Source organism: Dendrobium catenatum, unplaced genomic scaffold (assembly GCF_001605985.2).
Source record: "Dendrobium catenatum unplaced genomic scaffold, ASM160598v2 original_scaffold_101648, whole genome shotgun sequence".
Taxonomy (NCBI): domain Eukaryota; kingdom Viridiplantae; phylum Streptophyta; class Magnoliopsida; order Asparagales; family Orchidaceae; genus Dendrobium; species Dendrobium catenatum.
The window spans coordinates 240,954-258,322 of NW_021420086.1; the positions used below are offsets into that span (position 1 = coordinate 240,954).

Genomic DNA, 17,369 nt, shown 5'->3' on the forward strand with positions numbered 1-17,369 from the left:
AACTATTAGACAATGATGAGACTCACACACCCTTATTGGATATCTCTTCTAGTAACCAATGCGTGAGATTTTATTTTATTTTATTCCTGTAATTAATTTTTTTCTTAAGGATTTTATCCATAAATAAAAAGGGAGTACAAACATAGGCCAAAAGAGGCCACATCACGACAATACAAGGCTAAAATAACCACAAATAATGATAGATTAGAAATCCAAAAACAAAGAGAAAGAAAATAAGGCCCTGAATGCATTCAGACTCAGAAAAGCCACTCGGTCATGCTTGGATCATTCATTTGAGACAGAGAAAAAGCAATAAGAAATATCAAACACCCACCATAAACCAATCAGAGGAATCAACCACCAAGGTTTCCAACAAGCCAATGCCATCCAAGGAGAAGCAGAAAACCTTCCACATCATTCCTGTAATCAACTATGTATAATTGTACATATTCATTTAGGCTTTTCAAAGGTACCTAATATGTTTAGATTAGGGATCAATTAAGACAATTGTCACAACTCAACTTGAAACGATCCACAGATACATATCATACCTTGTTGGATGATCACAAAATATATCAAATTTTTCATTCGAAGAAATATCATATTTCTTTTCGATGACAAACATAGAAGTTTCTAAAAAATTTCACTATACATAAATTTAATCATCCTCAAGAATTATTTCTTTTCTTTTATCCACAAAAGCATACAGCATAGATTCTTACTATAATACTCCCTAAGAACATATAAACACAAGGCAAGAAATATAGAAATTTTAGGGTTGTCCAAACATCTAAACGAAAATGAAAAATGTACCTACATATCAGACAGACTAAGAAAATTAGCCTCAGCTACTCAATCAACTCTAACCTGAAAATAAAATACAAAGCACAAAATGAGCTAACACATTTCAATAAATTATATTACCCAAATCATTTATTGATAATTGCAAAACTAGTAACTTAAAATAAAATAATTATTCAAATCTTGCTGCTTACATTATAGTGGTGTCAGAATAATACAATATTTTGCAGATAACAAATTAGGTTACAGATTTCAGAGCACAATATGCTGAATAGAATGTAAATAAACACAATGCAAAGTAGAAAGTAATAGAACTTCATCTCTTATGTCTCTCATTTAGAACTCCAGACCCGTATGCCTTCCGTCCATAACTCCCGACTCTTAGGCCTCTGATTACATTCAACTCATTCAAAAATTTCACAACAGAACTCTACATATATATAATAGAACTTCCCTAAACTCCTCTGATAATGACAGAATGCCATGCAAAGATGCACAACATGTTAATTATGATGTATACTAGTATAGTTAAGTAGTTAAACATAAATTATGCTATTTATAGAATTTAAAAAATTCTCCATGACAAACGACATTTTAGCAGTCAAAACCAATAGAGTGCCGGAAAATTTATTGACTTAGAATTTTATCAAATTATTAGAGATTGTATAGAATTATATTTTTGGACTTATTCTACAATACTATTTTTCATTGTACGAATATTTTCCTATAATTTTAGAAAAGCAGAGTGTCAAATATACCTGACATAAATTTTACAGAGAAATGCCTAAATGTCCAGATTTACATTCTCTACAATGTATAAGAAATTACGCAGTAAAAATTTTCTCATTTAAATGTTATCTCGGTTTGAGCACCATAAATTCATAATTTAAATCAGAAAAACTTTAAAACCGTCAAATAATTGAAAACTGAGATATGCAAAATACAACTTACCTTGAGCCGGACAACTTTCAGAATTGGTTCGTCAGCAGAAAAGACCAAGCTGCTCAAAACTAGCACTCTCTCTAAAAATTCTTCTCTCTCTCTCTAGCCACTGCTTCTAAGGGAAAGAATGAAAATTCATTCATGGAAAATGATAAAAAATATACTTCAAATATATTAGGATTCAAAATTTTAAGTACAAATTAATGAAAATATTCAAAAAATATATTCATTTCCCTATATTAAGTGATTCTTTATTTTTTTTTATTTTTTTATCCAAGAGTGATGCTTTATTATTTTTTAAATAATTTTCGTTCTTTTTACCATTTTATTATAGCAATTATTTAAATCATAATCATTTTTTCTTTTTCATAATAAATGTAAAGCTCAAGCTCAAACTCGACTAATTAATCAAGCACAAGTTCAAATTAGGAGCGACTCAAACTCAACTCGACTCATTTACATCTCTAAATCAGACCAACTAACCTGTTGATAGGCCACCGACTCTATTTTGACATATAAAATTTTGTTTCCATTGTCTTATATTAAATTAATAAAACTACCGTTTTGTTTAAATTCTGCCGCCTAATAAGACTTTCGTGAGAAACCTCCTCACTAAGGAAATTCCAGCAGTCAAGAAACTAGCGGATCCTATCCACTCACAATCTGGGAATTGACTCTGAAGCTCTGACCTCAACAGAATTCCCTCATAACTTCTTGGACAAGTTTCATGAAGCTCTCCAAACTCACTAACCACACAGTATAAAAAAGCAACTATGGCCTGATTGAACTCTTCAAGCAGAATAATTGATTTGTTGTTATTAGAGATCAATGGCTTCTTTCAGTAGAGTTATTTTATTGATGGCTATAGTCTCCTTATTTCTCTATCATCTAATGGCCGGAAGTGGTGGGGTCTTGCCGGCGGCGAGTGCGAGAATTTTGGGAGAGAGAGAAGTTAAGGATCTCTCATCAATAATGCAGTCTGGATTAATATTTCAGTCGAAACCGAAAAGCCAATCATCGGCAAGATCGGATTCATCAAATTGCCACCATGGGACTGGTGGGGGCAACGGGCCGTGCCCTATCCCATGATGGAGATTCAGGCTTCGTTTGAAACGGCTTTCTCACTATTTTGTAAATCAATTTTTTAATAAAAAAAAAATATTAAATATGGAGGGAAAAGAAAACGAAGCCTAGCCTCGAATTTGGACATATAATTTTGATCGATCATAATTAGTTTAGAGGTCATGACTAATGGTAGTCAGATATGTTGATATGCATGCTCTGCTGTGTAGAATCCTCTGCTCTGATCAAAGCTTTTGAGTTGTATAAATGTTGATTGACTTATTTTTTGTAAGAACTTGTATTGAATTTTATTTTTGTAGTGAATTAATGTTTTGTTGTATGTTAGCGTGAGTTATAAGTTTTGTATGGATGTTGACCTTAGTAGTTTTGGTAGAGCTCAATCCTAAAGAGATTTAAAAATGTAATGAGCAAGTTTAAAATATTATTAAGAAAAGATTTGTTAAGATCAACACTAAACAAATAATTATTTTAATTATGTTATGTACAGTACATCATTAGATTAAGGCGGGACAACTTTCTTACTATTTTTTAAAATAACTTTCTGGTATCAAATTTTATTTCTTTATAAAACAATAAAAAACTATTCCAAATGGAGACTAACAATGTAAAAAAAAAAAAAAAAAAACAAAAAATTTATCATATTGTATGTAAGTCACCTTCATAATTGAAAATTATAAGTAAAAATATGTAAAATCAAGTGCATATATATATATATATATGGTTTTAAAAATATTAGTATTTGACCATAGTCAAATATTAAAGTATTTGAAATTATTCTCTACTTCAATTTTGGTATATTTTAAAATCATTAGAATTGATCGATTTTTAAATATAATATTAATTTTGTCATTGTCATCACCCAACCAACTCTGGCACCGATTGTCACCATCAACTGCTACTGCTATCAGCCAACACCGCCCGCCACTAACTATCGTCCGCCACACACCATCACCACTATCATCCACCGCACCCAATCGCAACTATCGTCACCACTCATCGCCCACCATTGCCACAAATGGCCACCTCCCTAAGTTGCCGCCATCGTTGCTTATGCCGCCATCATTGTTTATGCCTATTCATCTCATATTGTTCATTGCCACTGCAACTATTCTACCAACCATTGATCACTAGTCATCACCATTATTAGACTTTACATTCTTTTAGTTTTACTCTATGACAAATAATTAAGTAAATAATATCATTCATTTATTTTATAGTCATTCAAATCATTCAAACACTTTAATTATGTTGTATTCTTTTTATATTATATTTCATTTTATTCTACATTTTTTTTCGTCCAATCAAACAACCCTTAATTAAAAAACATCTAATCTTCTTTCTATACTATTTAGTTAATTTTTTTGTTTATTTTGTTTTTTGATATACTTTAAATAGAAAGAAATTAATGTAGCATAGATGCGAGTTTTTGACAAAAAAATGATTATGCTATTTTAATAGGGGGCTACATGAAGCATGAAGATTCTGATCTTGGAACATTCCTAAGAATTTTTATTAAAATTTGAGAATAAATTGGATCGAGAAAAGTAAACACTGATTTTTTTTTTAATTTGAAAATTTTATTATTGGACAATTAAACAAAATGGACCTCTCATGAACTATCTATAATATTTATTATAAAAAAAAAAAGTGAAGCCAACTCTTTAACAAATGATTATGATTTCATTTAGGACAGCTTTACTATTGATTTCTAACATAAAATTTTAATTAAAATTTTTTTTGTAATAAAAAATTATTCTAAAAAATAGTAAGAAAGTTATCCCACATTAATCTTATGTATTTATAAAAAAATTTGATGCAAATTACATCAAAGTGGGATTAAGCCTTCATTTGGGACAGCTTTCTTACTGTTTCTTAAAACAGCATTTTAGTACTGTTGCGGGCTAAAATATATGCGTCAGTAGAGTCGGAATTTTACGTCTCAGCATTGTACGAATATCCAGCACACAAACAGAGAACAAAAAAAAATTTATGTGAAAAACACTGGAAAGGGGAAAAACCACGGGGTCACGCCCAGTTGAAATGATTCCATTAGTGTTTGAGTATATTACAATTAATTAAATCGTCCTTAAGGACGATCAGATTACAATGATCAATATCTGGTTGAATCTAGTGACAAATAGGGGTCAAGTAGAACTCCGGCATCAATCGATGGTCTGACAGAATTACTGTGTCAATCGGAGGTCCGGCAAAACTCCAGCGTTAGTCAGTGCTTCGGCAGAATTTGGTAATCCAAATTGTGGTTTGAACCTTACAACAACGCTTTGGGTTTTTGATTTGGACCCATTTGGACTCGGATTGAGTTGAATTTGGTGTCGTTGAGTTTGCATTTTTGAGTCGTTAGATTCGAATGTAAGTTCGCTGAAATCGGAGTTTGGATGGTCCCAATTTTAATTCTGAAAGTTTCCAACTTGATTTTACCTTGAAATTCATGTCCGATCAAGATAATTTTTTGATGATATATCAAGTAAAAAAGAAAATTTCTTTAAGAAATAGTAAGAAAGCCATCTCAAATGAAACCCAAATGTTCCAAATTTATATTAAGCTTAATGTATTTAATGATATCATATGTAAATATCAATATCAATATATATGCAAGAGTTAACTTATTTGTGAGTAAGAGTTGGTGTCGATGCGATGCCATGCATTGACCTTATAGGTAACCACAAGCAACAAAATTAGCTAGCATTGATGTAGTTGATGACAATAGCCTCAAGACTATAATGATGTGACAATAGTTATGAGATTGTAGTCAAGATGATGATTGCTAGAAAACGTGGTTAGAAAATTGTTGTATGGTGATGGTGGTTGGAAGAATGTAGTCGGACAACGGTGGTCAGAGGACCATAGCCAAACGATGATGGTTAGAGGATCTAGTTGGATGACAGGGGCTAGACAACTATAATGGAGCAATGGTGGTCGAATGGATTCAAGTGACTGTGGTTAGGAGATAGTAGTTGGGCAATAATTATCAGATGACCATAGTTAGGCAAGCTATTCAAAGGACCATAATTAAGTGACGATGATCAAAGAACCTAGTTAGATGATGTAGTCAAATGACCATTATGAGTCAACAGTGGTCAAAGCATCAAAATTGACGATGGTGGTTAGAAAATAGTAATCAAATGACAATTGTCAGAGGATCATAGTCAAACAATGGTGGTTGAAGGACCGAAGTAGGGCAATAATAGTTAGGAGAATGTAGTTGGGCGATATAGTTTATTTGTATATGTGTAACAACACATATACATACGATATTGAGGGGCAACTCACACAATCGATTAAATAAGTTAACAAACTAGACATAAGGAAAATTGACTCAGTCGCTTAATCATTTACATCCCCACCCACAAGGAAAACATTATCAAACGGATCTTAACTGTTGTAAAATATAGAAATAAGAAGCACTTCTGGCAACCGGATTTGGCATAAGTGTTCTGAGCTATTGTTGATTATTGGGGAATCAATTAATCCTATGAGTCCTATATTTGGTAATCTTTCTTTTTATTTTGCTGTTTAATTTCAGAGCTATTATTTAGCTTTTTATTGCTTTAGCTTTTCTTCTTTGGACTTCTCCATGTTTTTGGGATGAATTTGAACCTTATATGTATCCTTGTAATTAGTAAATGGTATGGGGTAGTCCCTTAATTTTCCAAAAAAAGAAAGAAAGAAGCCGAGTTTAACATTGGTAACAATTTACACATGCAATTAAAAAGAACTCTAAAAACAGAAGATGAAAACTCTTCAAATGAAATGAAAAAAAAAATTAAAAATTCACTCAAAATACAAAATTCATGAAGCAAAAGAGACTAACTTCAAAGCGCCGGCTTATTGAGTGACATTTGTGTATCCTCATCATAAGTTTTGTTTTGGGAATCCAAGACAGAAAGAATATGATTACCACAGAAGCGTCCTCTGAAGAAGCAAGCTGGATGTCAGTATAACTTTCCATGAGCTGCGGATCAAATAGGATATCCGTAAGCATGAATAGTTATATAAACAGTTCTAGCAGATGATGAAAAAAAAGATGGCAATCAGTGTTAATAAAATAAGAAATTGTTTTTTTGACAGATCTCTACTGCGTTTGATTCATTCAACCCGAGTGATATAAATCTCAAAATTTATCAACTTCTGAGAAGCAAGATGAGTGTGTTGATACGAAGAATCTAAAAGATTGAGGAGTTTTATGACTCCAATCCCTAGATTAAGATCTATATGCCATATTTTGATACTTACACTTCTATTCTTCTACAACACAAGTTACAACAGACCGGATCAAATCAAAGTTTAATGCAATAACTCTCATTAATAAATTCTTATATCAAGTTAACATGACGAATATCACAGCAAAAGGATTTCTAGGAATTATAAGACGACCTATTTGAAGTTATCACATTTTCGTATATAGCCAATGATAGCCATGATAATTTTCAAGAAAGGGCTTTCTTAAATTCCTGTGACGTGGATAGCACCTGGAGCTTAACTTGTTTGAAAAGCATGGAAAGGTTGGGAGCAAGTTCAGGATGTAGAAGTGATTGAGATGCTTATGTTTACTGATTTGTTTAGTATGGGCAATCCTTCCAGTACTCTTTGGGTTCTTTATGAGATACTCTGTTTAAGTACTTTTCTATATTTATCAAAATCCTTGGAGGAAGATAAGACCTTCTTTGATCTTCTTGGATGAGAGGGAGAAGGAGAGGGAGAGGGAAAGGGAGAGGGAGAGAGGAGGGAAGAGGATTTTGGAGGAAAATAAAACTCAACTTTATTCAATTTTCCCCAAGAAACAAACTAGGCAAATGAAGTATATATAGATTGGATATAAGTGTGGTGTCTTGTGGAGCAACTTAAACTAAAACTAAATAGGGATCAAACCTAACAATCTCCATCTTGGTCCAAATTTTACAATCAAAGAAAAGCCTTCTACAATGCAAGCTCCTGTGTGGCACACCCATGCTCTAATACCGAGCACCCGCTAGCTTGCTAGTCTTCTCCAGGCACCCGTGCGCGCTCTAACCAGCGTCCAGTGCGCCGCTTCTAGAGCACTACTGCGCGTGGCTTCCTCCCATGAGATCAATCCCGCATGCTCCGCTCTTAGGTTCTTGATTCACTGCTTTTTTCTTTGTTGCTTCGACACACCAAACCCGATCAACACTGCTTGTCGATCTGCCAGTGTTCCGACTCGGATGCTCCACCTCAAAAGATTTAAACAGACCTTTAATCAAAAATAGAAAGATCCTACTTCCAACTGGTCCCACGCCCAATCTGAAGCTCGATCCACTCCCTTGCCCGTGTAATAGCCTACATTTTGTCCCCAATGTGTGTGTGTGTGTGTGTGTATAATGGCCAAAATAAGGGAGTCAGCCGACTTTGCTCATTTACAGGAACAAACTGATAAAGAGAAGACAGTTTATGATCAAGTATCATAGACTTTCCATAAAATTCTAAAGTCCAGTGAAAGATTTAAAAATCCTCAAGCATTAACCGTAGAAACTCAAGAACAGAACCAGATACAAGAACAGAGAAAGGATTGTGATAGCAAGACAGCAAGATTGATTTCATTCTCAGAACAAGATGTACAGGCGACTATATATAGATCACCTAAGGGTGCATTACACGTGTAGATATATTATAGGTCAGCATTAGCTAAAGTTATAATGCATATGTTATTGTTATTCTAATAGCCCCCCACAAACTAATGGATCTTGGATGATTGTTAGTTTGTCCCATAGTTGCTTGAATCTTGGCGTGGACAGAAGTTTTGTCAAAATGTCAGCTATTTGATCAATTGTTTTGATTGGTAGAAGATGAATGTGATTGGTGTTGATGTGTTCTCGAAGAAACCTATGATCGATCTCTATATGCTTGGTTCTGGCGTGGAACATCGGGTTGTTCGCCAAAGCAATTGCGGATGTGTTGTCACAGTATAGATCGATGGGTCGATCATGAGCAGTGTGAAAGTCAACAAGCAAACATTTGAGCCAGATAGTATCCGCTGTTGCGGCGGCAAGAGCATGGTACTCAGACTCTGTAGACGAACGAGAGACCGTAGTTTGCTTTTTGACGGTCCATGAAACAAGCGTGCTGCCCAGAAAGGTACAGTAGCCAGATGTTGATTTGCGGGTGATGGGATCACTGGCCCAGTCGACGTTCGAGAAAGTGTGAAGAGTAAGATCTAAATTTGTGATTGGTAGTCTGAAGTTGAGCGTCCCTTTGATGTAGCGGATAAGTCGTTTAAGTAGATATATGTGATTCGGCTGTTGATCATGCATATGCTAGGATAGAGCGTTGACGGCATAGGCTATGTCCGGACGGGTGATGGTGAGATATTGAAGGGCACTGGTGATCCTTCGGTACATTGTTGGATCCGCAAGAGTGGAGTCTAGTTGAAGCTCGGACGGCAGCTTGGTACAAGATGGGTTGGCTACAGAGTTACAGTTGGTGAGAGTAGATTGTTGAATTATAGAAAGAGCATATGAAGTTTGAGATAGGAAGTGCATATCTGGTGTTGTTTGAATCTTGATGCCTAGGAAGTGATTAGCAGTACCGAGATGTTTGACCGCATATGTAACGTGGAGTTGTTTGAAAAAGGTAGAAATTGCAAACTCATTGTTGCCGGTGACTAGTATATCATCTACGTATTAGTAGGAATATTTGAATGTGTCCTTGGCGAAACGTGAGTAGAGAGGGGTCGACCTTGCTGTGTTGAAACCCGAGACTGACCAAATGATTGGAGAAGGTTGTATACCATTGTCGAGGAGCCTGTTTAAGTCCATAGATGATTAGATGGCCTTGCGAAGTAGGCAGACATGGTTTGGATGAATGGACTCCTCGAAGCATTTTGGTTGTCGCGTATAAATAGTTTCATTGAGATTGCCGTGTAAAAAAGCGTTGGCCACATCGAGTTGTTGAATTCTCCAGCCGTGATGGAGTGCTACTGTAAATAAAACTCGAATAGTTGGTAGCTTCGCTACCGGACTAAATGTCTCACCATAATCGAACTCATATTCTTGCTGATTACCTTGGGCCACTATACGAGCTTTGAATCGAGCTATCGAGCCGTCTGAGTGTAGTTTATTGCGGAAGGTCCATTTACACCCTAGGATAGATGCATCTTGAGGAGGAGGAGCGAGTTTCCATGTTTCGTGTTTTTGGAGAGCAAAGAATTCGGCAGCCATGGCTTGTCTCCATTTAAATGATTTGTTTGCCTCTGTGTAGCTCGTTGGATCCGTAGAGAGTGACTCATGGTGAAGCAGATTGAGACGACGGATGGGTTTTAGCGATCCTGTTTGAGCTCTGGTTGTCATAGGGTGTCGAGCTACAAAAATGGTAGGAGAGGACGTTGTAGTTGTTATCTGTGGCACGAAGTAAGGGAAGGTGGTAGGCTGAGGAGATGCTGTAGTGTGAGCATGAGGTGGAGGTTTAATAATATAATTATTTGGTTGAGGCTGAGCAGATGGGAGTTGATTTTGAAGCATAGAGACGGGTAAGAGAAGAGATGTGGGCAAGTCAAAGTGAGAGGGCTTGTTTATTTGTTCAGTTTGTTTAAAGGGAAACGATGTTTCAAGAAACTGTGCATGTCTTGAGACTATAATCTTGTTAGTTTGACGATTCAGACACTTGTAGCCTTTTTGGCTATTTGCATATCCCAAGAATGTGCAGGATAGTTTGTTGCGAGAATGACTTGGTAGAAGCCGAAAGCATTCACATCCGAACGTTCGAAGATGCGAGTATTTAGGGGTAATGTGAAACATAAGTTGAATAGGGGGTATGTTGTTGGTGGTTGGTGTGGGCATCCGGTTGATGAGATAAGCAGTAGTGGAGACAACATCCGGCCAGTAAGATGGTGGCATGGAGGCCGTGTGAAGCAGAGTTCTGGCGGTGTCCACTAAGTGACGGTGTTTGCGTTCGGCGATACCATTTTGCTCCGGGGTGTAGGGGCAGGATAACTGATGTTGGATACCCTTGGATTGAAGAAAGGTTTGGAAGTTGTGGTTAACATATTCGCTTCCTCCGTCGGTACGCACAGCTTGAATCAGACTGTTCGTCTATTTCTCAATGAAAGTAATAAAATTAATAAAGATTTGCGTAACAGCAGACTTAAAAGCAATTAGAAATATCCAAACAAAATGAAATCATCTACGACAAGAAGATAGTATCGGAATCCTTGGTGCGAGGGGACCGGAAAGGGTCCCCATACATCAGAATGGAGAAGAGCAAAAGTTCTTTTTTTGTTTATAGAATTTGCAAAACACTAATTTGTGACTTTTGCAAGTCTTACAAGAAACACAGTTATTGAGTTTATGCTGTATACGCAGTAATAGATAGTTGTGGGAGATGGTATTGAGTATTCTTTGGTGAGGATGTCCGAGTCTTTCGTGCCAATTCGGCTTCATCACATGGATGGTGGAGAGGGCGTGCTTGAGTGCTTCGGGTTTCTTGATCGAGATCGGATATAGGCCTTCTTTACATGGACCTTAGAGTAGAATTTTGTGAGTCTGCAAATCCTTAAAAATAAAGCCTTTAGGATCAAAAGTGATAGAGATTTGATTGTCAGTGACAAGGTTTGAGATAGAAATTAGATTATGTGAAATAGAAGGTTTATGAAGTAAGTGAGATAGAAACAACTTACGATCCGGGGTAGGAAGGATTCCCGTGCCTGAGTGAGCAATCGGAATAGACCTTCCATCCCACATCGTGACTTGATCTGAGTCATTGTATGACGAAACCTGAATAAGGTTGTCTGAGCCATTTGTCATGTGCGATGACGCACCAGAGTCAAGATACCAGTCCGTTCATGACGTATCGGTTGTGGAAAGAAGAGCGTGGCCGTTGTTATTGAGGTGGGATGATGGCGGGGTGTAGTTTACATTAAGCCGATGCCAGCAGATGTCCGTCGTGTGACCACGTTTTGTGCATATTTGGCAAATTAGAGACGATTTTGATCCAGGTTTGGATGTGGAGTTGGAGGTTTGCTGTTGTTGGCCTCGCCCGCAGCGTCCACGCCCACGCGTTGAATGGAGAGCTGTATGGACGTCAGGTGTGGTAGAAAAACGTTGTGTCAGCTCAGAGATGAATCTCTTCGCTAATTAGCATAGCGTAGAGATTGTCAAGGGAGATCGGAGTTTGCAGTGTCCGGATTACAGTTTTGAATGATTGGTATGGAGGGGGAAGACCGTTTAGGATGTATAGGATGATGTCTTCGGTATCTAAGGTAGATCCGGCGGAGACAATATGATCGACGAGTTTCTTGATTTCCATCAAGTATACTTGCATTGACATGTTGCGCATTGATATATTGTGGAGCTCATTTTTTAGCTGAATTGCCTTGGATCGGTTGGAGGACTGAAAGCGAGTTTGAAGGGCAGTCCAGATTTCATGGGTGGACTCAAGATGCATAACATAGGGTAGCACCGGAGCGGAAATAGTGGAGCAGATTGCTGCGGCGAGATTCTGGTCAGTGATGAGCCATTTATTGGTTGCAGGATCAAGATCGATGTGTTCTTGGTCGGAAGTAACCTGAGAAGAAACGGACTCGGATGATGATTCAAGAAACTGGGCGAAGCCATTCGCCTTGAATAGTATCGGATAGTTGTCCGTGGAGAGATGATGAGGAACGAGCATTTTGAGATTGGAGACGATGAATTTGAGAGAGGGATAGAGGAGAGGCTTGTCGGATGAGTCGCCGTGCACCGCTATTGTGCGCGATGATGCCGACGCCGAAGATGAAGATGCCATGGATGGTCCTCAGAATGAGCCCACTACTGATACCATGTAGAAACTCAAGAACAGAACCAGATACAAGAACAGATCAGAAATGATTGTGATAGCAAGACAGAAAGATTGATTTCATTCTCAGAACAAGATATACATGCGATTATATATAGACCACCTAAGGGTGCATTACACGTGTAGATATATTATAGGTCAGCATTAGCTAAAGTTATAATGCATATGTTATTGTTATTCTAATATTAACAAAATGGAGAAATAAATGCTTCTATGACAAAACATGCATGCATTAATGTAAGAAATTAGGACATTAATAATGACTAAGTAGAAGCACTGCTTGAGACCATCTAATTGATTACCTTTAAAAAGAATGTAAGAAGTTCAAGCTTTTACTTGCTCTCTTTGCGTGGAAGCAATTTTTCTAATTTCTCGCAAGTGGGTAGCTATTTCCTGAACAAACTGTAGCCCATCTTTCCCATTTTTAAGAGAGTTAATAGTACGCTCAAGGAAATCTCGATCAGCTACAAGTGCCTCCAACCTTGCATGCAAGTGTTCAACTTCATCACCAAGAGCTACTAAATTATGTCTTGTACTTGTCTTTGGGTGCTTCTTTTTCTTGAAGGAAGAACTTAGCATATTCTCTTCTTCATTTGAATTGATCTCAGAATCCCGTTCCTCAAGAGAAAGGCTTTCAACAGATACTGGTAGATTTTTTACATATGAAATTTTTTCTTCTAATCGATTAAATTGTCGAGTCGGACAATCCTCATCAATTTTGTTCAGAGAACACAAACAGTTTCTAGATCTTTTATCTTCATTTAAGCATTGATTTTGGTGGTTTTCACTTTCAGTATCACCTGCATAAACTTCATCATTGAACTCATCATCCTCTTCATTACGTCTAGATGCATCCGCACTGGAGAACAGACGAAGATTTTTCTCCAACCTTCTCAGGCATCCTAAGATATACTCCCTCTCATCTTCAAAATCCAACACAGTTTCTTTAATTGAACCTGAAGCAGGAGGCCAAGCAAAATCCTGGAATGTTATACCTGTCAAGTGATGCTTGTCCCTTCCCCTGGGTTTTAGGACATGAGGAGTACTAGTAGTACTGTATTCACTTTCATCAGAATCATATGATGGCTGTAAATTCTTCCCTGCAAATGATTCATCCCAGCACCGCTTCCTACAGCTTTCAAGTTCTGCTTCAAGATCTTTTATTTCTTTCTCCCTTTCTTTGAGCTGATCATTTAGTTTCCGCTGCTCATACTCAGCTTGTTCTTCCATCACCCTCAGGTACTGCATAGCCTCCAACTGCATAGCAGCCTTTTCCTCTTGCAACTTATTGATCATGGCCATAGCTTGATTTGCAGAAATAGCTGAAGCATTTCTTTCTTCCTCCAGTTCTTTGTATAGATTACTCACGAACTTGTGGTCAATTTCAATCTGCCTTTTCAAACTACCAACTGAACCCTCTCCTTCAACTTCAGAGACAAGGCTTCCATCAGTAGATTCCACAAATGATAAATCAGAATCCAGTCTCTTAGTAACACTATGTAACCTATTACAACAAGAAGTATCAGATAATTTGTTTTCATCATCCTTGCCAACACTGAAATTGAAATCAGTCCACGAGGATTCAAGGCTACAAGAAGTTGGGAGTTGGAACAGACGTTGCTTCAGATCTTCATGGATCCTACCAGATTCCCTTGACATTGACAGGGTAATCTCAGTAGATGTAGGTATTCGCTGGGCTACTTTATCGCCAAAAGGAAGATTTCCATCAAGCTTGCTCAAATGTTTGTCAGGTTTGGAACTTGTATCAGTTAAATTCAAAATACTGATGGCTTCAATCTTTGGAGTAGAAGATGTTCTTGAAACATCAACTTCTGCAACCTCGGTTTGATAATGAAAAGATGCAAAACAAAAAAAGGAAAAAAAATGAGATGTTTCACTATTAAATCATTTGGATTTGACAAAGAAGATGGTAGAAATAATGTTGTCTCACCTTCAACAATCGAGATTTCAGTAGGAACTAATTCAGATGTGATTTGAGATGATAGTGGAAGAGTTGGTTTCACTTCAACATTAATCCAGTTGATTTCCTCCAAGCCATGACGAAGGCCATTAATGGATTCCGGAAATGAATTTAAGCAAGAACCACCTTCATTAATTTCATTATTAGAAATTGAAGAAACATCAGATATAATAGGATCAAGATGAATTAGCTTCTCTAGGACCATATTGTCTGAAATCACAGATAAATCTTTTAGGGCATCAGTGAGACAAGTAGATGACTTCAGATTTTGCGCAACAGATTCTTCCTTGACTTCTTCAGTTCGGGGGACCTTATTGCTGCCATCAGCATCATCACCCGAGTATGCAACTTCTAACTCCGAGTCAGAAGAAAACTTCAGCTCTCTGTACGAGAAATGAGGATCAAAGCCATAATCTTCTCCAGGCTGATAAGCTAACTGCATGGAGAAAATTTTTCTGTCCTTGCTCAATCTATCAGGAAAATGTGCTCTAGAATGTAGCCTTGCACTGGATAACTGGATAGCAGGGTGAGCAAGCTCTTTGAAAATTGGCTTGTCTTCAAATGGCCTGTATGCAGATCGTTTTATATTGCACAGTTTCGAACAGCATGAGCAAGGCTTTTTGTGCAGAGAACTACCTTCTTGATCATTTTCTAGCAGAGGAACTTTCACCATCTCATCATCTGGGTTTACACATTGCTTACTCCACAAAAATTTACATATCTCCATACTCGATTTATTTTCGGCAAATGAAGGGAGGCAGGTTTCACACATTTCCCTAGCATCAGCAAGTTTTTTGTGTACATGACAAAATGCAAAGGTGGATATCTCCAACTTATGCACATCACAAAGGAAGTCATTATAAAATCCCAGCTTTTCATTTCCTAAAAGATAGGTAAACCTTGAGCAAACTAAACATGGAGTCTGCAACTTAGAGTAGCGAAATATCTTTATCAGCAAGTATAAACAAAATGCATCAACGAGCAACAAAAGAATTAGCAGCCATTCTGTGAAAGCAGAAGAAAGAGCTGTTGAAAACCGGTGAAGTTCACTTCTCTCTCTGGTGGAACTTCTTGCAGCCATGACACAAGAAGGCCAGATCAACCTCTAGGAAAAAAGAATGACTCCAAGCTCCCCCTATCTGATCGTAAAAACAAGAAAAGAAGAACTATTGTAGACATTAAAGTGCAATATGAATCAATTTAATTCTACAAGGGAAAAATTAAAGCCTTCTATAGTCAGCATCCATAGAACAAGTCAAGAATCCATCAAAAGTTTGAAACAGAAAGAGACAAAAGAGGAAAGATAATTTAAAAATCTCATCTCAACCAAATTGCCGGTGAAATAGTACTACCAGTACTTTCAAGCATTTCAATAGTACCAGAAAATTACCGATAGTTTCAGGCATGAAAAAAACCGAAATTCAAAACCATAACCCCGATCTTCGAAGACTTGTGCAGGGAACCCTGCCTATCTTGAATCGAGAAGGGAAGTTTGAAAACGAACCAATCTAGTAAAATGCATTACTATAATAATAGATAATCAGAAGGAAGTAAGATCGGGGAGTGAGAAGAACAGGGATGAAAACTTTACCCTAGAATTAAGATATAAGATTCGAGTTTGGATCTCGCTTCTTCCTTGCGATTGCCTCAAACGGCCGGCGACCGCGCAACTCCGCCCCCAGAACTTCAAATGGAAACGACCAAAGGTATAAAATACAGCTTTTTAGGAAATCAAACGGCAAAGAATGTGGAAAAAGGGGGGGAAAGATCAGAGAATTCGTAGGGTTTTGGTGCTGTTTGTGCTGAAACATCGGAGGAAGGAGCGGAAGAAAAGGTGGCAACACAAAAAATTGAGAAATGAAACAAATGAGGAAAGCAAATTATTAAAAACAAAAAACGAGGAGGGATATGGGAACTCATTTTGCGACCGTATGCATAGAAAATTTTATGAGACTGGAAGATCGACCGTTCATTATGCTGGAGGATGCCAGCATAACCGTGAGATTTGGCCAGTACTTCGCTGATCGTTACACGACAAGTTGGTGGCCGTTAAGAGACAATAGTATACTTTTTGCGCAAGAATACCACTTGTTTTTATTATAAGAAACGAACATACGAAGTGATGAAATCCATATTGTTCTTTTAATTGAGAGTTTTGATTATTAATTAATTAAAATTTTATTTATATGATATGTATGTGAATTTAACTTAATTTTTTTGAATATATAAAAAAAAATAAGTGAAGTGTAATTTAATTAAATATTAAATATTAATTTATTTTTAAATTTGGGGGATTAAAAATAAAACATTTTATGAATTATTCTACTCATTGCTTCATCTTATAAAAGTCTTATGTTTGAGGTTGGTTGTTTGAAATTATTTAGAATGCTAGTTTATTTTTAATGTAGTTTAAATTAGATATATTTTATTTTAATTATTTAAGATTATTTGATTAATTGTAAAATAAAATTATGAATTTTTTTTTGTTTGGTTACTATCTATAAGGAAATCTAAGGCATTGTCCGGTTGCGGGGAGCAAGGGTCATGTGGAGTGAGTTGTAGTGTTTGTTGGATTTTCAGGTTGTGGGGTTCGCTAAGTTGCAAGGTTTATAGGATTGCAGTGAGCTCCCGTGTCATTGAGGGTTGCAAGACGTTTCTTGACATGTGGTCACAATCTTGTTGCACTTCTTGTTGGATGGAGGGTAGGTAGATACCAATGTTACCCTTGGGCACAACACTAATCACATTTAGGAAGGAA

General features: G+C 36.8%; 1 protein-coding gene across 1 annotated transcript; it reads right to left on the minus strand.

Annotated features, from left to right (window-relative positions):
* Positions 1 to 6,493: 6,493 nt before the first annotated feature.
* LOC110116132 (myosin-binding protein 1-like) lies at positions 6,494 to 16,439 on the minus strand. The gene is made up of 4 exons (XM_020849616.2): positions 16,203 to 16,439; positions 14,582 to 15,750; positions 12,933 to 14,462; positions 6,494 to 6,799 (listed from the first exon to the last, which is right to left on the minus strand). Exons 2-3 carry the CDS (start codon positions 15,690 to 15,692, stop codon positions 12,955 to 12,957), a joined length of 2,619 nt encoding a protein of 872 aa, XP_020705275.1. The 5' UTR covers positions 15,693 to 15,750; positions 16,203 to 16,439; the 3' UTR covers positions 6,494 to 6,799; positions 12,933 to 12,954.
* Positions 16,440 to 17,369: the final 930 nt, after the last annotated feature.

Bases quoted from the DNA above. Each gene is read 5' to 3' on its own strand.
- LOC110116132 (XM_020849616.2), bottom strand. From the start codon at position 15,692: ATGGCTGCAAGAAGTTCCACCAGAGAGAGAAGTGAACTTCACCGGTTT. The intron at 14,463-14,581 runs GTGAGACAACAT...CCGAGGTTGCAG, and splicing joins TGAAATCTCGATTGTTGAAG to AAGTTGATGTTTCAAGAACA.